The following is a 24,752-nucleotide window of genomic DNA, read 5'->3' as shown; positions in this document are numbered from 1 at the left end:
ATGGCCAGTCTGACTGGTCTACTGAAGATGCCGCTGAGTTCTGTGGCGCTTGTAAGCTGGCTGTACATGGATTGAAATTTAGCTGGTTCAGCAGGGACTATTCAAATTTTGATCCATGTTTTGGCAGGCTGGTTGTACACAAGTTGATCTATTGATTCTGTACAGCCAGCCTGCTGGAATTTTTCCCTGAATTTGTGTCGCTGGCGCTGATCAGTGTATTCCAATGACGGGTTAGACTCCCCTGTCAGAATACAATCCTTCACCTGGAGGGATTCTCCCATCCACGGAAAGTATGTGGAAGGGGAAATCAAGTCTTTTTCTTGTTCAGCCCACTGGTTAAAGGAAAAAAGATGACTATATGGCCAGCCTTGCAGACCTTCCAGTCATTACCTGAGCCTCTTCTATCAGTATTTCTCACTCTTCATTATCTACAATTATTTTCACATATGCAACCTGATATCTGTGCCTAGCTAGAGCAGTTTGTCTAGTTTATCATGACCCTGCATACAGTATTGTGTACAGCGCGGGATAGTAGGTAAACCTACTAATCCAGATTACTGGAAACACAACCACCAGTTAGACCTGAAATTCACCATAAGCTTCTCTACAATGAGCGGGGTTAGTCCAGGATTCTTTCTAGGCAGCTTACATCTTGTCACGTGGAGCACACATGACATTGTGTGCTGTCATTCATTTTTTATACAGCCTGCGTCATCCAGCTTATTTTAGTACTTGGTGTTTTATATACTATAATAGCAGCTATAAAAATAAAATAAAATACAATTTATTGGGTTTTTATTCCATCACAGCATCCAGTTGGATTTTTAAAATCTATTTTATTTATCCTTCCTATTTAGTATTAAAAAGGATTCAGAAGATTGCATTGTGCCATTTTACTGCTGGGAGTATTCTGCCTTCAAGAAGTAAAGAAGTAAAGTTAGCTGAGAAGAGCATGCTCTGCCATTGAAATCTCGCTACCTCTGTATCTGACCACCCGGGCACGCAATCTCTCCCCACTGAACACCAGCACATTGTTTACAGTTATTTCAGTACCTCTGAGATCTGTGCTGCATCAAACACACCTTGCTTCCCAATGTAAATAGTGAGATATACAGTGGATATAAAAAGTCTACACACCCCTGTTAAAATGTCAGGTTTCTGTGATATAAAAAAAAGAGCCAAAGATAAATTCAGAACTTTTCCCACCTTTTATTGTGACCTATAAACTGTACAACTCAGTTGAGCAACAAACTGAAATCTTTTAGGTGGAGGGAAGTAAAAATAAAAAACTAATAATAATATGGTTGCATAAGTGTGCACACCTTTTGATTTTATTACAGCACTGTCTTTTTGAATGAGTATCAGCATGGCACATCTCGACTTGGCAATATATGCCCACTCTTCTTTGCAAAAACATTCCAAATCTGTCAGATTGCGAGGACATCTCCCATGCACAGCCCTCTTCAGATCACCCCACAGATTTTCAATGGGATTCAGGTTTGGGCTCTGGCTGGGCCGTTCCCAAACTTTAATCTTCTGGTGAAGCCATTCCCTTGTTTATTTGGATGTATGCTGTGTGTCGTCCTGCTGAAAGGTGAAGTTCCTCTTCATGTTAAGCTTTCTAGCAGAAGCCTGAAGGTTTTGTGCCAATATTGACTGGTATCTGGAGCTGTTCATAATTCTCTCTCTACCTTGACTCAAAGCATGATGCTGCCACCACCATGCTTTACTGTGGGGTATGGTGTTCTTTTGGTGATATGCAGTGTTTTTGCGCCAAACATATCTTTTGGAATTTTAGCCAAAAGTTCAACCTTGGTTTCATCAGACCCTAACACTTTTTCCCACATGCTTTAGGAGACTTCAGTTGTGTTTTTGCAAAATGTAGCCAGGCTTGGATGTTTTTTCTTTGTAAGAAAAGGTCTTCCGTCTTGCCACTCTACCCCATAGCTCAGACATATGAAGAATACGGGGGAGATTGTTGTCACATGTACCACACAGCCAGTACTTGCCAGATATTTCTGCAGCTCCTTAAATGTTGCTGTAGGCCTCTTGGCAGCCTCCCTGACCAGTTTTCTTCTCGTCTTTTCATCAGTTTTGGAGGAATGTCCCGTTCTTTGTAATGTCACTGTTGTGCCATTTTTTTTTTCTCCGCTTGATTAGAACAGTCTTCATTGTGTTCCATGGTCTATCTATCTAATGCCTTAGAAATTCTTTTGTACACTTCTGACTGATGGATTTTAACATTGAGATCCCTCTGATGCTTTGGAAGCTGTCTGTGGCCCATGACTTTTGCTGTAGGATGCGACTAAGGAGATGTCAGGGAAGACCTACTAGAACAGCTTAACTTTATTTGGGGTTAATCAGAGGCACTTTAAATGATGGCAGGTGTTTACTGACTCATGTTTTAACATGAGTTTGAATATGATTCCTTAATTCTGAAAACAGCTGCATCCCTATTTATAAGAGGGTGTGCACACTTATGCAACCACATTATTTTTCACGTTCTACAAATCCAATTGCGGCCGCGAGAGACGCACATATGTGGTTTTGCGTACCCGTGGCACTCTACCGATGTATATCGGCGTGAGCTAGTCGGCATTGGTTAAAACTACAAAACTGATAGTTAGCTTAGCAACCATAGTATGCTTAGCAACCATTGCAGACTAGACGATGAACTCCCCCCTGACCCTTTCCCCTTTTCATTCTTTCCTTACATATTTCACCTCTGCTTTTCTCCCAACCTTTTCTCCTATTTTCCATCTACTATCCCAACAGAGCTCTATATAGAGGTACCATCTGCAGTAACAGGAGACACAACTCAACCTATCTCACTATTTGTAAAATGTTGATGGCGATAAGAAGGGCTTTCAGTCTGACTCCCATTCAAGCAAGTAGGAAAGCGCTAATATTGTCAACTTTCTTTGACTACTAAATTAATGCTGCAATGCTTATTATATATGTAATTGTATACAGGACTGTTTTGATGTTCTAAGGCGCTCTGTAATGTGGTAACTGAAGATGCTCCATTCTCATTTGCTGTCATGTATAAAAATCTAAATCTACAAAAATAAAAAAATTAGTCATGTTGTTCTTTCAAATATTGATTCCATTGGTCCTCCTAATATACGTATTTCTGCCAATAATTGATTTCATGTAACCAGACTGGCACTAGAAGGATTTCTATCTTGTCTATTTAGCTAGCCTAAGTCACCGTCTCTGTTTTCTCTCATTTTAGGAAGAAAGATCCTTCAACAAACAAGAAAGATCGCGTGAATCACTGTCTGACAATATGCGAGAATATAGTCGCTCAGTCTTTGAGGTATGGTTCTGCTTTCAGCTGCATCTAGTCAGCATAGTTCAATAGCACAAATTTCTCGTACTTGAACATAGCTTGGTGAGAAGGTCCAACTCTGTGGATCTCTGACAATCCCCTCTGCGTAATATTCCCAGCGCTGCTACATAGCAAACCTCGCTGCTTTATCCCAATTTTTATACATCGGTAATTTGTGTCCCTGTGATTTAAAATGGTAAGAGCCTATGGGGCAAAAAAATAGCCAAAAAAAGTGTCTGCTGAACATCTGAAACTTTAAAGCCCAACTCCAGGCAAAGCATTTACCAAAACAGGTTAATATCAAAGCAATAACTCCGTATGTATTTACAGGGACTCCACAATGGTTTCTCTTTTAACCTGTCTTGTGTTAAACCAGAGAGAAGAAATCTCTAAAACCAGTAAACAAATGGCTGGTTTATGTATATATTCACTGAATTAACTGAATTGGCAGTGGTTCCTTTAAGGCAGTGGTTTTTAACCCTGTCCTCAAGTACCCACAACAAGCCATGTTTGCAGGTTTTCCTTTATCTTGCACAGGTGCTTTAAATCTGTCAATGGCTTGGTATTTTGGACAGCTATTTTATCTAAGAGAAATTCCCAAAACATGGCCTGTTGGGGGTACTTGAGGACAGTGTTGAGAACCGCTGCTTTAAAGGATATGTAAAGGTTTGTTTTAATAAACAAACATGTCATACTTGCCGCCTCTGTGCAGTTGGTGTTGCACAGAGTGGCCCCGATCCTCTTCTTCTGGGGTCTCTCCGTGGATCTCCTGGCTCCTCCTCTTCTTGAGTGCCCCATTGGAGAAGCGCTGTCCCTTGGGGCAACTGTACAAGCATGCTCCTGTGTCCTGCTGCTGCGTCCATTGACACAGACAGCAGGACTTGGCTCCGCTCTTTGACTCCAGCATCATTGTATTTGATTGACAGCAGCAGGAGCCAATGGCTGCGCTGCTCTCTATCCAATCAGGACCCGAGACACTGGCTGGATTGGATGTGGCTGTCCCCGGCGCAGGAACGAACGAGCTTAGGTAAGTAAAAGGGAGGGCTCTGGGGGGCTGGTGCGCTACAAGAGGTTTTTCAACTCCATGCATTGAGGTGAGACAATGCAAGGTTTTCAACCCCTTAAACCAACGAAGATTAAACATGAAAAAGAAATGGAATACAGAACCTCCAGGGATAAATATACATTAAAAAACTTGTTAAATTCCATTAAAAACAATTGAGGATTACCATAATACAAACTCCTAGCCATACACGGCTCGAAGATCAAGGGAAGAGTCTTCTCTTCAGCTTAAAGCAGTGCTCCAAGCTCTTTTTTTACGAGGGTAGATCTCTGTTACCATCTCTTGCCTTGACTAATTCCTCCTTATTGGCATACCTTTATACAGTCTGTCCCCTGTTAAGTCTATCACAAGTCCTGCTGCCAGACTCATCCACCTAACCAATGGCTCAGTATCAGCCACCCATTTCTGCCAATCATTTTACTGGCTTTTTATTTCCCAACTAATAAAATTAAAAATATAACAACCTTTAACAGCATTGAAATAGGGGGTGGCTTTTGGCTTTCCCCTACTTAAATTATGAAATTATTATAAATTATGAAAATGTACTATCTTTGTTCCTTTTAATTAGCTAATCTATCAAATCTCTGGCAATACGCAAGTCCATCCTCCATGTTCTGTACTCTAGCTGAGCTCAAGGAAAAAGTTTCTGTTCATCGCTGGCCCTCGCATTTTTAAAGCACTCACACCACCCATTCTGACTCGCTCCCTTGTACCTGCCCTATATAGTCCTCTGTCCAATGAGTGACAAACCGTAAACTATAAGGGGTTGACCTTTCTAATCACTAGGAAATATGGTATTACCCTGAGCATCCTCCAGGAAGTGTTATAGCAACTCATTATGCCTTTGTCCGTAATAGCCTTGTGTTTTTTTTCCACGTCCTGTGTTTTTTTTACATGTCCTGTATGTCCACACTAGATCATAATTACTGCACTATTTTGTAAACAACCCTCCAAATTCTAGTTAGGAAATTCTCATGTGAACACCCACAAATTGAGCTCTGGTGTTTCCAGTGAAAGATAATGTTAATACTACTGCTCCTTCTCCCTTTTTTTTTTTTTTTTTTTTTTTTTTTTTTTTTTTTTAATTTTTTAAATATAATCTTTGTTTTCAAAAAGAGAGGTTTGACATAAAAAAAAAAAAAAAAAAAGGGGGGGGGGGGGGGGGGTTGTAGACATATAACGAAGTGTAGTGAACCATATATCACCGGTCTGCAACATTAGATTCAAAAAAGCCTTTGGTACATACAGACATAAACAGCAGGTGATCCTAACTTTTGTAAACCATATAACATTGGGGGGTGTGTAATAAAACCCAGAGTACTATATCGGGGTTACGTACCCATGAGCGTCTCTATATGTCGTGTGCCAGTTATGACATGGGGAAATGAGTAAAGGGGGAGATGGTTTATAGAAGATGTAAGGAGAAGGTAAGAAAAGGGAATAGAGGTGAGAAAAAATGGAGTAGAGGGCAAGGGCCCTACAAACATGGAAAACGGGGGAAGAAACCTAGCATTTTATCTAGATTTATGAATAGTGCTAAAACAAATATTTTGGGGGTCCATAACATGCAGGCCTCTGCCTCTAACTGACATACATGAGAACTTTTACCGTTTTAGATCTCCAGTACTACTGATCAGGGCATAAAAAATCTAGAGGTAGTCTACTTTGGCACTGATGACATATTAGAGTTGTAATGTATCCAGGTGGTCCATATATTATATCATTTTTTATATCTATCCTTGCACTTCGCCATCCATTCCTCCGCTACCATGATATTTATTAACCAGTCGTATCCAGTCAGATCTTCCAGGGACATGAGACAATTTCCAATGAACTGGAATCAAGCGCCTAGCATCATTTAAAAAATGTGGCGAAACCGGTTTACGGTATACGCTAAGATGCATGGATGGCATGTGAAGTAGAAACTCCAATGGCGAGTCATTTATATCTATGTCTAGTATAACCTTCACCTGAGCTCTGATGTCCTGCCAAAAGAGCCTAAGGGGGGGGGGGGCTGCTGCACACAGTTTGTTACCTTCATGTATAGAATGCATGAAGGTAAAAAAAAACCTTGTGCCTTCACAACCGCTTTAAACAAAACATCCTAGATGAAGGAAAAAAACAGAGGCCATCTACCAACACACTAGAAAAAAGTTTGGATTTCCAGCACTTCATTTACTCTTTTAGGATAGTTCACCCTGCCAATTCCCTCACCTTGCATCTAGCTGTCTGGTAACCTGTCATCCCAAGGTCCCTCTTCCTTTTTACCCTGTGGCAGCGGTAAGTGGTCTGCAATACTGCAGAGAATGAAGCTAGTGTTTTGTCACTGCTGTCTGTAGTATTTTACTATCAGCCCTGGCTAACATGGTGATGCATCCCCAAAAGGTGTGTCCATGACATCCTGGGCTATTTTTTAATAACTTCTGTGCAAAAATTATAAAAGAAAAATCTTTTAACTGGAGTTCTGATCTTGAACCATTGGTTTATTCTCTCAACCCTGTTCCTTATTACAGGCTGCAAAACAAATAAGGATTTAAATTCTATATGAAGCTTTCTTGAAAGACTTTGGTGTAGAGTTTCTTTTTATTCTCCCACATTTAGGTATTCCTGCGCCAATGAATTGTCTTTTTTAAAGTTTTACAGCTTCTCTACACAAATCTTTAAAAGGATTGAGAGACACGTGTACTAGATAGAAATTTGCAGTATATAGGAAGATGGAAGGAATTGAGGTCAGAGTGTTGGCTGTCCATATCACTGTTGGCTTGTCCTTCTACCCCTATGCAGTGCTATGACTGATTACTTCCATTGTGTTTATTGCAGGAATTCTCCCGAGTTTCAGAAGTTGCTGGGGATCGCCATGGAGCTCTTCCTGTTGTGCAGTGATGATTCAGAGTCTGATGTCCGGATGGTGGCCGACGAATGTCTCAATAAAGTGGTGAAAGTAGGCCTCTCCATAGATTGCTATGAAACTTCTCCTTTTCAGTTATTCCCCTCCATCTGTGTTCAGAACATTCCCAGTCTGATATTCTATCCTATCATAGCGTTTGGGAGTTCTGTGCTTTCTTTTAAAGCCTGAACAGCTCTTGTAATATAAAACCGTTGCAGCTTCCATTACAGTAGCCATGGATTCCATGGTACTCAAAGGTTCCTCCAGAGGTTGCTAGGAGTATCTTGAGTTGTGGCAGACAGACTTTCCGTTTGATTTCCTGAATGGTTCTGGGGTTAACACCATTTAGCAAAGTTAGTTGCATGGCCCCAATGATCTTTTTGGCCATCTGTAATGGTGGCATTCTGACAGCTATTGTAAGGGGGGCATTGTTCCCGTGGGCCATCAATGTAAGGGGCGTTTTTTTTTTGTTTGTTTTTTTTTTTTTTTCTCACTGACCCCCCACCAATACATTTTTTATTTTGCAAGGGCCCCCTAAAACCTGAATTATTTTTTCAATACATTTTTGTTAGTTTTTGTAGATTAGTGTATAAACCCATGCAAAGGCATAAGCAAGAACAATGCATCAATTAATTCCAGATTAATACCCATTGGGGTTTAGTATAGGGAGGTAAAAGAACAATGACTAGGAGTGTATGGGCTCGATAAGGCAGGGGCCCTCGCTAGCGGACATATCTTCACAAGGCCAACATCTCTCTACATCCACAGGAAGCTTTTCACTACCAATGGTCCTTCACCGGTGTAGATTCGCTCTTAAGAGCAAGCTGCAAGTAGAACTAACACTGGGAGACGCTGTTAAAATACATATCGAATACATCTTAATAAAATTTCTACAACAAAAGTAGCACAGGAAAGCTTTCAGGGTCCTCCATAATGAGGGGGCCAAAATAATCATCCGAAGATGGAGAATTCAGTTAGAGAAGGACATCGGGAACACCCGAGCCAGAATCCCAGGAGCTCAATTCCTATAAAGATGCATATCTTGCTGTCTACATTTGCATATTGTATTTATGGGGACCATATTTTTAAGACTTTCTTGTGTGTCTCCAAGAGGTTACCAATGAGGGTTTCGTTGATGGAAAAAAGGCATCTGTGTAATGGCAGACTTCTGTAGACTGGACAAACTGCTGTTTCCAAGCTCATGCTATGGTCTGTCTTGCCACTAGGAGAACATATGTACCAGTTTTAAACTGAAACCTCGTAAGGCCTAAAGGCTTTAAATGCAACAGGACATGCCAAGGATCTCTAAAGAAAGGACTGGTCAGTAAAGAGTGTAAGGCCCCATACACACAATTCGATTTTATACAGATTTTTGTCTTCAGTTACCAAAACCATATAGTGCAAAGGCCTGCCTGATTGCATACACATTAAAACTCATATTGACTCAGATTGACCTCATATTATATGGTTTTGGTAAATCTGAAGACAACAATCTGCAGAAAATATATTACTGTGCATGGGGTCTAAGAGTCTAAGAACGCTTCTCCAAAACTTTAGAGAGCCCGCCTACCACATGTGGAGAACATCTCTGAAATTCATCCTCACAAATGTCCCAGGCCAGGGTGGATGGAGATGAGCTAAGTGTGAGGGGACAATATACCACCTCGCAACAGTTTTAAAAGCCGATTTGAGTGTTGGTGTCACATCACTGAACAATTAATGCTTTTAGATCAGGGGTCTCCAAAGTTTCGAAATAAATGGCCATATTATTGCCCTTCAAACTTTAGGGGGGCCGGACTATCACCAGTGGAACAAAATGCCCTGGCATCTGTGGTACTAAACAATAAAACAGGCTTGCTGGTCAGAAAAATTACATCATAGTTGTCAGTGGGAGGAATAGTACCCCATTGTTGGTATCAGTAGGAGGAATAGTGCCCCATTGGTGGTTTCAGTGGGGTTAATTGTGCCCCATTGGTGGTTTCAGTGGGGTTAATTGTGCCCCATTGGTGGTTTCAGTGGGGTTAATGGTGCCTCATTGGTTTCAGTGGGGCTAATGGTGCCCCATTGTTCCAGTGGGGGCTAATGGTGCCCCATTGTTCCAGTGGGGGCTAATGGTGCCCCATTGTTCCAGTGGGGGCTAATGGTGCCCCATTGTTCCAGTGGGGGCTAATGGTGCCCCATTGTTCCAGTGGGGGCTAATGGTGCCCCATTGTTCCAGTGGGGGCTAATGGTGCCCCATTGTTCCAGTGGGGGCTAATGGTGCCCCATTGTTCCAGTGGGGGCTAATGGTGCCCCATTGTTCCAGTGGGGGCAAATGGTGCCCCATTGTTCCAGTGGGGGCTAATGGTGCCCCATTGTTCCAGTGGGGGCAAATGGTGCCCCATTGTTGGTTCCAGTGGGGGCAATGGTGCCCCATTGTTGGTTCCAGTGGGGGCAATGGTGCCCCATTGTTTTAGGTCAGTGGGGGGTGGGGGGAATAGTGCCCTAGGGCCAGGTAAAGGCAAGCTAAGAGCCACAGTTTGGAGATCCCTGTTCTAGATGTTTCCTATAACAAAGCAAATCTCCACATTTTTATTTGAGGTCTACTTGAAAACCTTTTTCCATTCTGTATCTTCAGGGCCTATTAACATCAACATCTACTGTAGTGCTTTATACATTTGACTGAGCAATATGAAGAAAGTTGGTGGCACACCACGATGTAAGCAGAAGTATGTGTGAAACACGTTAACTGCTCCGGTCACTGTTTTTTTTGTTCTCGATTACCATATGGAATAAAGATTGGGCATCTCTACGGTGTGGTGTGCTGCCAACTTTCTACATATTACTATATTGTGGTGGTGAGCACCCAACGTGGGCATGGCACCATGTGAGTGATACCCTTCACCTGGAGTGATAAAACTTTAGTGTTTTATTTGAACGAGCAGCCGAACGCCACAACAGACCAAAAATCGCCTATGCATAATTTTTGCCAACGCACCCTAAATCATGCTAGTGCTTGTGCTGCCATTATAATTTAGAACTATTGACAGATTTGTTTTTCTATCACAGGCTTTGATGGATTCAAACCTTCCAAGGCTACAACTTGAACTGTACAAAGAAATAAAAAAGGTGGGTTCATAGAGGTTGTGTTAAGATGGCACTGAGTTGTGTTTTTTTTTTTTTTTTGTACTTTTTAATTTTTCTTGTACAATATCACTTCTGAGTGGTCTGACCCCTAAAACTATAAAGTGTATGTAAACCCAAACAATGAACTTGTCTCTTTTTTTTTTTTTTTTTGATCTGGATAAAGATTGAAAGAGTTTTTTGTTCTAGCTCTTTGAGCAAAGCCAAACAAATAACTTTTGATCCCTCCAGAAATCCTGTGTGCTGATAACTTCCTGTGCTCTCTGCCTATCCTGCACTTTTATCAGTTACTTTGTTCCCAGCTCTCTCTCTGATCCACAGACTAGATTGTACAGTATAGGTGGGTGGCAACTGTTTTTTTTGTAGTCCTGTACTAGGACAGGAAAGGTGTTATCAAGATCACCATGTGAAAACAAAAGGGGAAAAAAGCCTAAAAAATTGAAGTCACCACCTGGTAAACTGTATACAGTAAAACCTTGCTTTGAGAGTGTTTTGCAAGACTAGCACAATTATTATATACATTTTAACTTGATATATAAGTAGCACCATGTCACAACTGAGTATAAAAGAGAAGAGAGGCGCCTCTTAAGTGTAGCAATATGGTTACATTTAATGAAGGTACAACAATTGCAATTTTTTTCTATGTGAGTGATACCCTTCACCTGGAGTGATATTGCAATTGCAGCAGTCAGTAGGAGATCTGTGAATTATATATATATATATATATATATATATATATATATTATATTATATAATTTTTTTTTTTCCGATCTCATGCTTTACGGCCTGCAGAAGAGATGCAGGGTCTTATTGACCCTGCATCTCTCCATAAAGAGGACCTGTCACGATAGATTCCTATTACAAGGGACGTTTACATTCCTTGTAATAGGAATAAAAGTGATTCAAACAAAATTTGCGCTCAGAAGTGAACACACGTAAATGCCGCCCACATATGTAAATGCTGTTCAAACCACACATGTTAGGTACCGCCACGTGTGTTCGAGTGAGAGCAACAATAGCATTGTAATTGAAATTTAAAAATTATTGCACAGGTACTGTGCGTGATAAAAATGTTGCAATGACCGCCATTTTATTCCCTAGGGTGTCTGCTAAAAAAAAAAAAACATAATGTTTGGGGGTTCTGAGTAACTTTTTAGCAAAAAAATTGATTTTTACATGTAGGAGAGGAGAGCCAGAATAGGCCCGGTATTGAAGTGGTTAAATGTAACCATATTGCTACACTTAGAGGCACCTCTCTTCTCTCTTATACTCTGTAACTCCTGCTGAATTTTGCTTCTAATCCCCTTGTGGAGGCTTCCATTTTGTAGATAGACATTTCATGGTTACGCAACCTTTCACATTGCTACAATATTTTTATATGGACTATAAACTGAAGGATTTATGAATGGTTGTGGAAAAGTGCTTTTGATTACAAGCATGTTTCCGGAACAAATTATGCTTGTAATCCAAGGTTTTTACTGTATATACACATATGTAAATGCTGGGACATAGATGCACTTTAAGCCCCTTTCACAATTAAGTGCTGCTAAACAGCCGCTAAAGTGTCGGTTGTGTTTGCGGTGCTTTTGGGCTCTAGCGGGAACTTTTTATATTTAAGGGAACGTGACCTTTAAAAAAAAATAAAACAGTTTTGCAGCACTTTGAAAGTACTTTTGGAGTACTATTTATACTGCTTCAAACACCCCCAAAAGATGCTGCTTGCAGGAAGTTTTCTACTACCCCCGTAAGCGCACCGCCCCAGTGTGAAAGCACCTATTCAAATGAATGGGAGGCAGTTTTCAGGTGCTATTTTTAGCACTGAAACGCCTGAAAACTGCCTCCAGTGTGAAAGGGGTCTTGGATGGACTTTAGCAATTAAAGTCAGTGGAGATAAAAAAGGAAGAAAAAAAAACGCACTAGAACGCAAACTTTGAGCATCCCTTTTAGGTGGACTTGCACTTTAAACTGCCATTATCTGTATAATAATGTGGAGTCAGACTAGATACAGCTACAGAGGGCCATTTTGTGCAATGTTTGGTGTACACAGGAATCTGCCAACTATTTGTATTTATATATTAGGAGAGGCTGTCTGTAGTTTTTCTTTCCTTTTAGCAAATTTACATTAATGATTTATTTTTTTCAAATGAATCCCTTAATAGTGTTTGATGTAAACACGGGTAATGGTTGCATTTTTCGGATACTCCGTGTAATGGTATGCCCATTCCACTGTGCCAGGCACCAGGAAGTCTAGCAGTGCCCGCTTAGTCATTGTAAAGTTTGATTTTGGACAAATGTGTAGTCATAAGCAAAAAATACATAATTTGTGTGCCATGGCAGTCAAGGAAGAGATAACTGTTTACAAACCTGCTCTAGAGCAAAGAAACCTTGGTCGATAGTACTTTATTTTTAAATAGATGATACTTTGACGTTAATGTTAAATATATTCATTATAATTTAATCATCTTTTTATTAGGAGGGTGCACATCCAGTTAGTTTTTCCATTTTTAAAGTGGTAATAATATTTCTATTTAGAATTTATTTTTAACAGAAGCGCTCTTATTATTAAAGTGAATGTGAAGCCAAAACCATTTTTTTTTTTTTTTTATTGTTGTTAATTTATTTTTTTGGATAAAGCAAGGGATACTTAAGACCCCTGGGGGGGGGGGGGGGGGTCCTGGTTTGCAAAAGATAATTTTGGAATTTTTTCTTTTTTTTTGTATTATATTTCTCTTGTAAGCATTTGCTTGAATTTTAATAGTGAAGTCCTGAAACCGATTTCCTTTTAAAGAAAATGGCATTTTTACTAAGAATATCTTAATATACAGTCTATATACACATTCCCCAGAATAATGCCACATGCTAAGATAACGTTCATAAACATCCTCCACTTTGTGTGGCTACCGTACTAGTTCTCAAACCTGTCTTTCACTTACATATTTAATCCTCACAAACGTGGTTCCCCATCATGTGACTAGTATGTTAGCAAAGACAAGCTCTCTCCAGCCTCAACGCTCTCTGCGCCGCTCTCTTCTCTGCTTCCTGCACCGCTCTCTTCTCTGCTTCCTGCGCCGCTCTCTTCTTTGCTTCCTGCCCCGCTCCCTTCTCTGCTCCCCGCCCCGCTCGTGGAGCTTAGCTGCACTGAGGATGGAGTGTTTGTAGGGCCTCAGTGCACCTCCTCACAACCTTTGTTTGTGCTCACCCCATATTCATGTACCTGTTGAACATTTGTCGTGTGAAGGAACAACACAGTTCTCTTCTCTTCTCTGCGCCCCGCTCTCTTCTCTGCGCCCCGCTCTCTTCTCTGCGCCCCGCTCTCCTCTTCTCTGCGCCCCACTCTCCTCTTCTCTGCGCCCCGCTCTCTTCTCTGCTCCGCGCCCCGCTCTCTTCTCTGCTCCGCGCCCCGCTCTCTTCTCTGCTCTCTTCAGTCTCCAGCCACACCTGTAGCATAAAGAATAAAGCTATCTTTTTTTTTTTTTTGTGTTTTTGCATCTTTAACTGATTTCATTGAATTGTGATTCTAGAATGGTGCCCCGCGGAGCCTCAGAGCTGCCCTCTGGAGGTTTGCTGAACTGGCACACCTCGTTCGACCTCAGAAGTGCAGGTGAGAAAATACACCTAGGCAAAAGGGTGCAAGCAGGAGGGTAAGAATAGGAGGTTGTTTCCTCATAAAGATCTGAGAATTAAAGGGAATACCTTACCATGACCACATGTTGAGGCAGTAAAAGATTTTCTGCTGCACACTGGGGGAAAGCAATAAAGAACATATAACACTTTTTTTTTCTTCTGGTAAGGTCTTGTACCAGATTTGGGTAGTTCTTACTTTGCAAAGGGGAGGCTATGGCAAAAAATATTTTACCACCAGGTTGTAACTACAGCAGCATGTTTTCTGCCACTGTCCCTACCACTCCCCACCTGTCACTGGTTGTTAAGGATACTGACGGCTTTACAGCCAACCAACTACTAGCCACCAGTAATGCTGACAGTGGGTGAGAAAGATGGGGAAGCTGAGGGACTATTTTTTTTTTTCCCCAACCCATCTGCTTTCTCCTTGTGTTTGACAGCAGCCAGTGGGCAGATTCTATAGTGAATAGGCTGTATATTAGTTATGGAACCTGCCTGGTGTCAATCGCAAGGGGGGGAACTAATGGGGAACTAGTGTCTGTAATTACCCATCAGGCTGTGCACACCCAGCTACAGAACTGGATGGCAGTGCTGTCGGGGAGCTCAGCTGCACTGAGGATGGAGTGTTTGTAGGGCCTCTGCACCTCCTCACAACATTTGTTTGTGCTCACCCCATATTCATGTACCTGTTTGGACATTTGTCGTGTGAAGGAACACACACAATTCTAAAGGGTGTCTTTCACCGTTAGGGCTGCCACATCTATAGAACAGAATAGATTGGATTTTGTTAAGGCATGCCTTTTCTATAGTTTTCTAATGATAGTATTATTTAGGGTCCACAATAAGTAGCGGGGACAAGTGGTGCCTTGTGCACCCCTTTTTTTGTGTTGGATGTGTTTACTCATTTTAGGTTCCCACACTATGTTGCAGTGACCTCCACTTAGTCTGTATACCAAAGAAAGATGTAGCATGTCTGCATTTTTCCACACTGCTTTATCACATCAGCATTGTGGTGTGACTGCGCCACATGGAAAACAAATGCATTCTTTGTGCCCTTGTGGATATTGTGCAGTTGCAGAAAAATGCAGACCTTTACACAAAGTATGAACGCGTCCTAAGGCCTTGTTCACGTGGGTGGCCGGAGGGGCAGTAAAAACAGGAGGCTTTAACTCCACCCAACTAAACTGTGCAACAGTGGCTGGAGAGGTAGTAAATATTGGAGCTGCCACAATACTTTACAACATGGTACAGCAAAATTGCTACAGCATGTCACGTTTGGCAGGTGGTACTGATGGCAGTTGCAACCCTGAATAGTGAATGGGACTGCACCACCACCACAAGCCAAACGTGGCACAGTAATTCAATAGAAAAAAAAACTAGCATTCAGGAGGTGACTATATTACCTCCTGAATGCTTACCAGCCGCTTCTGTACCTACCAGTATGACTGGTGAAGAGTGACACCCATATGAACGTGGAATAAGATTTCTAGATATTGTCTGGATCTCCGCTTGTGAAGCTTGACAATCTGCAAATGTGGAAATCCGCTGATCTAACATACCACACACCAAGGTAATGCGCTCGCCTTGTTTCTTGTTTGGGAAAGATTTCTGTGCCTTTTAGTAATTAACATGTTTTGGGGAGGTAGCGTGGCATATTAGATTTTTTTTCCACATGTATGATTGTACCAAAAATAAGGGGAACTCAAAAACGAGGACGACCTTTGCTGTATATTTCATTAGTTTAGATGTAAGCTGTGTGAAGAGAACTTGTTTTTTGCTTTCAACCGTTTTTTCTGCATGACGGTCTCCTTTTTCTTCTTGTGTTGCCAGGCCATACTTGGTGAACTTGCTTCCTTGTCTCACAAAAATATGTAAGCGCCAGGAAGAGTCGGTACAAGAAACACTTGCTGCTGCTATTCCAAAAATCATGGCTGCTTTTGGAAACTTTGCAAATGACCACGAAATCAAGGTAATTTTTTTTTTTTTTTTTTTATATAGACTTCCAACCTTTGCTTTCATGTAGACATACATTTAAAATGTGTTTTTAGCAGTATGTTGAGATAAAGAGGGGTGACTGATCCACAAACATCAGAGTATTCTCTCTCACAAGCAATTTCCTATGCTAAGAACAGCCATTTCACATTAATAAGGGTGCAGCCTCTAATGTCAGCAGATCAGTTGGCTCACTTCACATTAATGTTGGAATTGGTTTAGATATCTGCAACCTCATAATCTAAAGCTGGCTATCTTTTACTCTTCCTCTTTGAATTGTCCAAATTACCAAGATCTGTCAGCTTCAACAGAGGGCAGATTTGATGTGCTCTGTATTATATGGGAGTCTTGGATGAGGCTCGAGCTTAATGTACAAAATCGTGTAATAGTCTGATGGTCTAGTAATGTGACCTTGGCTTCTGATTTATTTTTTATGTTGTTCATCATATACCCAAATATTCTTAAATCTCTTTGCACCTAAATAAATCTAAGCTTAATATTTCATGTATTTGATTTGTAATCTGTTTTCATTATAAATAGTTAAAATACTTGAAATAGAAATTAATTGGCTTAGGGCCTGGTTTCAGATTCCAATGTCTTAGCAGAACTGCAGCCAAAAATTTTACTAGTTTTAGATGGAGCATTAAAAATGCATTATTCTGTCTACGGCCGCCTTTGGGGGAATATCCTACTGGAGCTGTCATTCTCTTATATGGCCACAACAGCTATAAAATGCTCCAAGTCTCCCACAGCCACAGTTAGATTTTAGTTGTTATCTATGTCCTATTTTGGTTTTCACTGGGAAATGATGTAAGGAGAAATTTCACCAACAGGGCTGCAATATACAGTTGGGTCCATATATATTTGAACACAGGCTCAATTTAATTTTTTTTTCAGGTATTTACCAAAACCTATTCAAGCTATAGTTATATAATGGATATGGGCTGAAAGTGCGCACACTTGGATTTAATTTGAGGGCATGTACATCCAAAGTCAGAGGAAGGGTTTAGGAAATACAGCTCTTAAGAAAAGCCATCCCCTTTTTCAGGAGAACAAAAGTAATTGCAAAATTGAATCAAAAGCTGTTTCATGGCCAGGTGTGGGCTACCCCTTTGTTATTTCTTCATCAATTAAGCAGGTAAAGGGTCTGCAGTTGATTTTAAGTGTGGTATTTGCAATGGAATCTATTGCTGTGAACCTACATCATGTGTTCAAAAGAGCTGTCCATGCAAGTGAAACAGGCCATTGTAAGTCTTCAAAAATAAAATAAATCAATCAGCAAGATTGCACCATTAGGAGTGGCCATATCAACAGTTTGGTACATTCTGAGTAAAGAAGAATGCATTGGTGAGCTCAGCAACATAAAAAGGCCTGGACGTCCACAGAAGAAAACAGTGGTGGATGATCGCAGGATCCTCTCTCTATGGTAAAGAAAAACCCATTCACAACATCCAGACACGTGAAGGACACTCTCCAGGAGGTGGGCGTATCATTGCCAAAGTTTACCATTTAAGAGAAGACTTCATGAGAGCAAATACGGAGGGTTCACCACAAGGTGCAAACCATTCATAAGCCTGAAGAATAGAAAAGCCAGGTTAGACTTTGCCAAAACAAATCTTAAAAAAAAAATAAATAAATAAAAAAAAATAAAACCAGAGCAGTTCTGGAAAAGCATTCTTTGGACAGGTGAAACTAAGAATAATTTGTACCAGAAAGACAGGAAGAAAAAAATGTGGCGACGACTTGTAACAGCTCATGATTCAAAGCACACAATGTCATCTATAAAACATGGCGGAGCTTGCAGTGTGATGGCATGGGCATGCTTGGCTTCCAGTGACACTAGGTTATTGGTGTTTATTGATGATATGACAGAAGACAAAAAGCAGGATGAATTCTGCAGTGTTTAGAAATATACTGTCAGCTCAGATTCAGCCAAATGCAGCAGTTGATTGAACGGTGCTTCACAGTACAGATGGGCAATGATCCAAAACACACTGCAAAAGCAACCAAGAAGCTTTTGAAGGAAAAAAAGTGGAATATTCTGCAATGGCTGAGTCAATCGCCTGATCTCAACCCAATTGAGCATGCATTTCACTTGCTGAAGGCAAAACTAAAGGCAGAAAGACCCACTAACAAAGAACTGAAGACAGCTGCACTTAGAACCTGGCAAAGCGTCATAAAGGAGGAAGCCCAGTTTTTTGGTAATGTCCATGGGTTCCAGACTAAAGGCGGTCATTGCCAGTAAAGACATGTGTTTTTTTTTCTATATATGAGCTGACTTCACTCTAACAAGAGCTGCCGCCAGTGATATCGCAGATACATCATGGGTCTTCTATTTGTTGCATCCAACAAGTGACTCCACTTGGATCCATCACGCTGTTTAAAGTACTTTTATAACTCTGAATGAATTCATATTAGACTGATCCAATTAGAAATTTAGGGTCATAAGCACCTTGTGTTGTTTTTATTATTGCCAGTAAAGGATGCTCAACAAAATATTAAATAACATTTTATTTATGATTATATTAATTTGTCCTATTAAAGTTATGCAAAAATATAATCATCCGCATTAACATCGCTAACAAATATCTGGAAATATTCAGTGTGAAAACAAGACGTTCAGTTGGCTATACACATTGCACACATAAGAAGTGAGCCACATCAAAGTCTATGCAAAAGTCCTTAAATCAGTGTATGGTGCCGTATCCCATCAGAATTTTAGAACAGCAGACGTTCCTATGGTGATGATTTTCAGGCATCTACCAGGTGAACACCCCTTTGGTGACGCACTCACCACGATAAAGATAAAGATAAGCCTGATATCTCCCCAAGGGTATTTAATACACTCCAAAGGTTACCAAAGATCTCTCCTGGAATTGCTCAGCGGGTGCAACATAGAAAAACACAAGGGAATCCTCTGTATAGCGTAATACTAGGGATGCACCGATGCCACTTTTTTGACAGTATGAGTACTGATACTTGACATAATGTATTTGCCGATACTAATTACCGATACCTGATTTTGGTCATGTGACCTTTTTTAAAAAAAAAAAAATATGAAAAATATACACATTTGCACCAAAATATGAGGAATTGAAACGCAACAAAAGACATGACAGAAAACATGTTTGTTTGCTGGTCACAAAGCTGTTAAAGTGCAAATTGCACAGAACATGTTATATAAAAAAATGTCTGTCATCAATGACATGTACATTGCAAGTTCACAATGTTTAGGCATGAGGAGACGCAAGAAAAGTACATTACCTCAGTCAACTCGCAACACAAGACCTTATAAAATTTCAAAAAACAAACAAAACACAACGTGTTTATTTCCACTTAAACTTTTAAGAGAAACACATTTCACACACAGAACATTCCAGGATGGCAAGGATGTGTGTTAGGTTGGCATGTAGGCTGCAGTAAGGCCTCATACACAGCTCAAAGCAGCTGCTTCTCCAGGTGTTTTAGCACTTTGGAGATTTTTTTTTTCTCTACCTGTTACCTTTCCCCCTCCATGTTAGCCTATGTGTTCATACATGGCCATTGGCCAAGGAACACTATGCGGTTTCAGAAGTTTAGTGGCAGGGCAGCTTACAGGCAGAAACAAAAAATCCAAAGAAATTGGAAATGGAAATCCTTTTTCTCTTATATTCACTGACCGACACAGCTCCTCTCTTAGGCATTGGGTTGTTAGGCCCTATTACTGGGAGATACTAGGCATTAGTTGTAATACAACACTCAGAACTCTGACCTGGGGGGGCCATTGATTTCTCCCTGTACCTCCATGGAGCTGTTTTCGGCGGCCATTTTAGGTGTGGGCAAGGCAGCATGCTCTCCTGGGCTTCAGCAGGCATTTTCCTGGTTATTTCCTATTCAGAACACCAGCAGCCATTTTCTTGTAGCCTGAACATGTTTTTTGAGTGTTCTCTAGCTGCAGCATGTGTTTCTGTGCCCTCGCAGCCATTTTCCCTGTGTTTTATGTCCTTGCACTGGGCGGCCATTTTCTTAAAACTTGAGCACACTTCAGAGCGATTTTTAGCGCCATTTTCATTTGCTTCCATCGACACAGCACTGTTTCCTCTGTACCTGGGAGCCAACAGGGACTACAGGCACTACATGCTGAATAGCGCAGAACTCCTCAGGGTGTTGAGTCCAGCGGGAAAGAGCCCCTCAGCCAGCGGCAGTAAGGAGGATGGGACTGTCACTGTCCTAAGTCCCCTTCGGGTGCAGACAGGGTAGGGTCAGCATGGCTTCAGAAATTGGTGTTTCTTCCCCCGAAATCCAGGCAATTGCAACCGGGTTGCCTGCGGACTGCGCAGTGCCTATGGACACCCTGACGGCGGTCCTCAATTCGTTTGGTGCCAAGATGTAGGCAGCACGTGGGAAAAAGGGTGCAAAAAAGCGGCCCCTGCCCCCCCCTCCTCTGGGGAGAGCTCTGATGCAGACTCGAGCCCTGCTGAGGCTGGTGACCCCTGCTGTCTTGTCAGATGACTCTGACCATGACCGTTCGGACAGTGAGGATGAGTCCTCGTCCGGGTCCGTGCGCGAAAAAGCGCTTGTTGGAGCACTTATCACAGCAGTGCGTGATACTCTGAAGATTCAGGAGCCAGCAGATCCCTCTGCTGATGTAGCGGTCCCCTTTGGGTCCCGCAAGCCAGCACGTTCACCTAAGGTGTTCCCGTATCGGACTTCGTTTATTTACAAGGAATGGGGTCATCCGCAACTAACCTTTTTGGTCCACAAATCCATGGCGCTGCCTTTACCCTTTTGAGGAAAGCCTTCTCAAGAAGTGGTCGGCTCCTCTGGTCATGGACCCCCCAGTATCCAGGTTAAATAAAGTAACCACGATCCCGGTAGAGGGGACTGGTGCATTTAAGGATCCCACGTACAGGAAGGTTGAGGCAGTGGCTCGTTCCTTGTTTACAGTTGTGGGGTCCGCCATGCGACCAGTACTGTCGTCCGCACTTGTGTCGCAGACACTGAGTGGGTAAAACTGTTGCACCAGACAAACAAGAATATCTGCATGTTCAGTTAGTCGGTTTCTGGGAGGGATGGTGAGGACGGACGTTTTGCTGAGTGGGAGTGGCCCTGCATGTGTCTGCCGGAGCTTGAGCGTGGCTGTGGGAGGCCGTCACCGCCGGAGAGTGAGGGGCTCCGGATCGGTTGCTGACTGCTCCCGGGTCAGCTTCAGACCCTAGTCCCTTGTATGCCCAGAGGTGGCTGCTGACAAGTTCTAGGAAGAGGCCATCGGGCGGTTTCCCCCCCCCCCCCCCCCCCCCCCCGGCCTCTGTACACGCCGAGGACCAGCCCAGGCAGCCCCTATTGAAAGTACACTGTGGTTGTGGCTGAAGGGCTGGACGGGAATGTAAAACCAGGATCGCTCTGAAGGTCAGAAACTAGAGGTACTCTGTATCAAGCATGACATGTAAAATTGCTATCTACCATGAGAAGTACATGGTACATCTGGACAGGCAATCCTAAGAGGTCGGTAAGAACTCTTTTTTTTTTTTTTTTTTTTTGTTTTTTTTTTGTTTTTTTCATTTCAAAGAACGGAATAAGTTAAGTTGGGAACCTCCCCATATTTAAAGGATAAGATATTCGGATATTTTCTGCAGTTGTAAACATGAACAACAAAAGTGAAATGTGATGCGTGGAGATGATAGGAGACCCCTGTGAACCTATAGCCGAATTGGGTCTGTATATGTGACTGGACTTTGTGCATACAGCCCCCTCCAGTTTTTATGCTCCCTGCGACTCCTTGTGTTTTTTTTTTTTTTTCCTCTACTCTCTAGCCACCATAACGGGAGCAGTAAAAAGAATTATAACAAATAACGACAATAAAAAAGGAGTAATGATCTGGGACTGACAGGAGTACCAATTGATAAGCTGACTGAAATATTGGGAGTAATTTCTTAAATGGCTTAAGCTCAGTAGCAATATTATACAGCCTAGAGGTACAGCAACCCCTTATAGGATACCACAGGACTTCTGGATCTTTTATAGACTGGGACAGAGTTTGTATATGAGTAAACCTGAGTGTGGTATCCTAGACCAATTGGGACTATTGTTGCCTTGAAAGATAACCAACGTGGGCAGCTGACTGAGGGCTAAACCCTGGGAGGAAGGATTTGCGACCTAATCGCATAACTGCTTATATTGTGCATTGCAGATCAGTAAGTTATAAACTGGGCCTGAAGAGCGGGGTACTAGAGGGATTGGATATCCTTTAATGCTGTATTGGTGGGGGGATTGGCTAAGATAGCCCCCATCCTAGCGAGAACTATACTTACTAGTGGGGAACTCGATAAGCATAGGATCAAAATCTTTAGTCTCCGAGTATCTGACACAGACTAGTCAGTGCTAAAATCAGGAACTCCCTCAAAACAGGTGCTTGGAGTCTATGCACGAAAATTTAAATAAGGTCTAATAGCAGGAGGTCTATATCTGGCCGTGTATGCTTTCATTGCTATTTATCATACTAAGGTGACCAGGAAGATGACCAGGATTGGTAAAGGACCCCCAGAAGCGGGGGAATAGTGGATACTGCTGGAGGCTGCAGGACTTGTAAACCCTATGGGTCTACAGGACTGAAAAAGGGGTGAACCCCATTTATAAAGAAGACAAGAAAGGAAAACTGGGGAAATGAATAAGGAGGACAAAGGAAGCCACCATGAGTAAATCTACGAGTAAAGTAATGGGGGTCCCCTCCAAAAACCCCGAAGGACAAACCAACCAATAGTACAATTAAGCAGTAAATGACCCAAGGCGCAAGCCCAAAAAAACGGATAAGAAAAAGGAATGGATAAAAAAACTTGAGGAGACACTCTATCAGTCCAAAAAATACTTAATAACTGAAAGTGAATTGGAACTAAGTAAAGCGGACAAACAAAGAGTTGAGGATCAATTACCAACAAAAGGAGAGATGGAGATGCTCCTGTGGCTAGAAAACGCTATTAAAGCGGACATCAACTTGTTAACTCGACTTAGGGCATCTGTTAACAAGAGTGGAGGTTACTATACAGAATAGAAAGACCAAGAAAATGGAAGTAGAAGACAAAACATGAGAATCGGATTAGTACCAGAAGTAAGGGCAAAAGAGCTAAAGAAAATTATTAAAACAATATTTAATCCCTTCTTAGACAAGGGGGGGGGGGGGGGATTTCCCAAGATATAGCGAGTACATCGGGTTGGTAAACGCAGATCCAGACAGCCCTCGGGATATAATATTCAGATTTTATGAAGATGAGGCAGAAATCTGGGCAAATCTAAGAGGAAAGGCCACAGCCCAATTTGAGGGGACAGCTGCAGGTATTTATGGACTTATCTCCAGAGACATTGGCAAGAAGACGTCTGTTAAAACCCCTACTTGAGAAGATGAAAAAACAGAATATAAGATATAACTGGGGGTTCCCAGCCTGCCTGATAGGTTTCAAGGAAGGAATTTCAGCGAGACTGAGGTTCCCGGAACAATTGGAGGACTTTTGCAGTAAATTGGACTTGCAGGTGCCAGAGCTCCCGGGCTGGTCGGATGAAGAATTTGGAATAATTTTAGGTGGCAGGGGCACCGGGGGGGGGTGGGGAGAAGGGCGGTTTGGGGTGTGTTGACTGGCTCACACCCCTCCTGTTATTGGGGGGGGGGGTGTGGTGACGCATGGGGGAGGCCTACCCTGGAAGGGCAACTCAGGATATTTGGGGCCATCTGTGAGTCGGAGGCCGAGATAGGGCTGGGGGGAAGGGAGGGAAAGATGGTAATAGGTGTGATAAGAGATTTACTGAGTCCCAAAATAGACATGAGAAACTAAAATTGCATAGCGAAACAAGAAAACCACGATGACAGGGATAAATGTTATGACATATAACGTAAAGAGATTAAATACGCCGAATAAGAGACATAAAATCCTAAAGGAGCTTAAACAATATGATGCTGAGGTGTGTGTGTTTCTTGTAAAAAACAAAACAAAAAAAAACACATCTCACATGAATCAAATATTAAGTTCTATTCTAATACTTTCCCGGTTTGGTACTATGGAGATACAATCACAAAGAGAGGAAGGGGGGTGGCTATAGGGTTTGCCAAGAACATACGGTTTAACTTAGAAGACAGGGCGACAGACCCAGAGGGAAGATATCTTTTCTTAAATGGCAAATTCGGGTAAATGGCGTGTACTCTGGCAAATATATATGCCCCTAATAGCAACCCTACAAAATATTTAATAGAAATATTGGGAAAGTTGATGGATTTTAAAAGAGGATATGTGATACTGATGGGAGATATGAATTTCTGTATAGACCCGGCAATAGATAATACGTCCAGTGTGCAGGAAACAAGTAATGTTAAATGAAGAAATAATCCTAGAAGCTGAAGGCGATGAAAGGGTTGGTAAGGAACTAGAACAATATTTCTCGGTAAATGACACAGACAAAATTACAGGAAGAACCCTATGGGAGGCTCATAAGGCCTACATTAGGGGGATCCTGATAGCGATTGGATCAAGAAAAAAAAAAGAGAACTGAAAAAATTAAAAATATTAATGGAGGAAATATTTAGCGTAGAAAAAAAACATAAAAATCTCCAGACCCAAGATAGAATGTTGTACCAAAAATTAATAATCAAAAGGGATGAATTAAAGCTTTAATGGAACAGGAGACCAAAAAAAAACATTCAGCCGGATAGCCAGGGAAAAGGTACTACGGGGGGGAATAAACCTACTAAATATCTAGCAAGAATGCTTCAG

The 24,752-nt window shown here is 41.7% G+C and overlaps 1 protein-coding gene across 2 annotated transcripts in view; it reads left to right on the top strand.

Moving 5' to 3' along the window:
* HTT (huntingtin) overlaps window positions 1–24,752 on the top strand; it is a 275,564-nt gene that overhangs the window by 31,523 nt on the left and 219,289 nt on the right. For both annotated transcript variants that reach the window (XM_077477874.1, XM_077477875.1), the window contains exons 2-6: window positions 3,236–3,319; window positions 7,215–7,335; window positions 10,330–10,389; window positions 13,926–14,005; window positions 15,856–15,994. In XM_077477874.1, coding sequence (XP_077334000.1) covers window positions 3,236–3,319; window positions 7,215–7,335; window positions 10,330–10,389; window positions 13,926–14,005; window positions 15,856–15,994 — 484 coding nt within the window. The remainder of the gene's footprint in view (window positions 1–3,235; window positions 3,320–7,214; window positions 7,336–10,329; window positions 10,390–13,925; window positions 14,006–15,855; window positions 15,995–24,752) is intronic.

The sequence above is a fragment of the Lithobates pipiens genome, unplaced genomic scaffold, assembly GCF_037356315.1.
Source record: "Lithobates pipiens isolate NorthernLeopardFrog02 unplaced genomic scaffold, aLitPip1_a1.2 Scaffold_13, whole genome shotgun sequence".
NCBI classification, from domain to species: Eukaryota; Metazoa; Chordata; class Amphibia; order Anura; family Ranidae; genus Lithobates; species Lithobates pipiens.
This window is presented reverse-complemented; position numbering and strand designations above follow the sequence as displayed.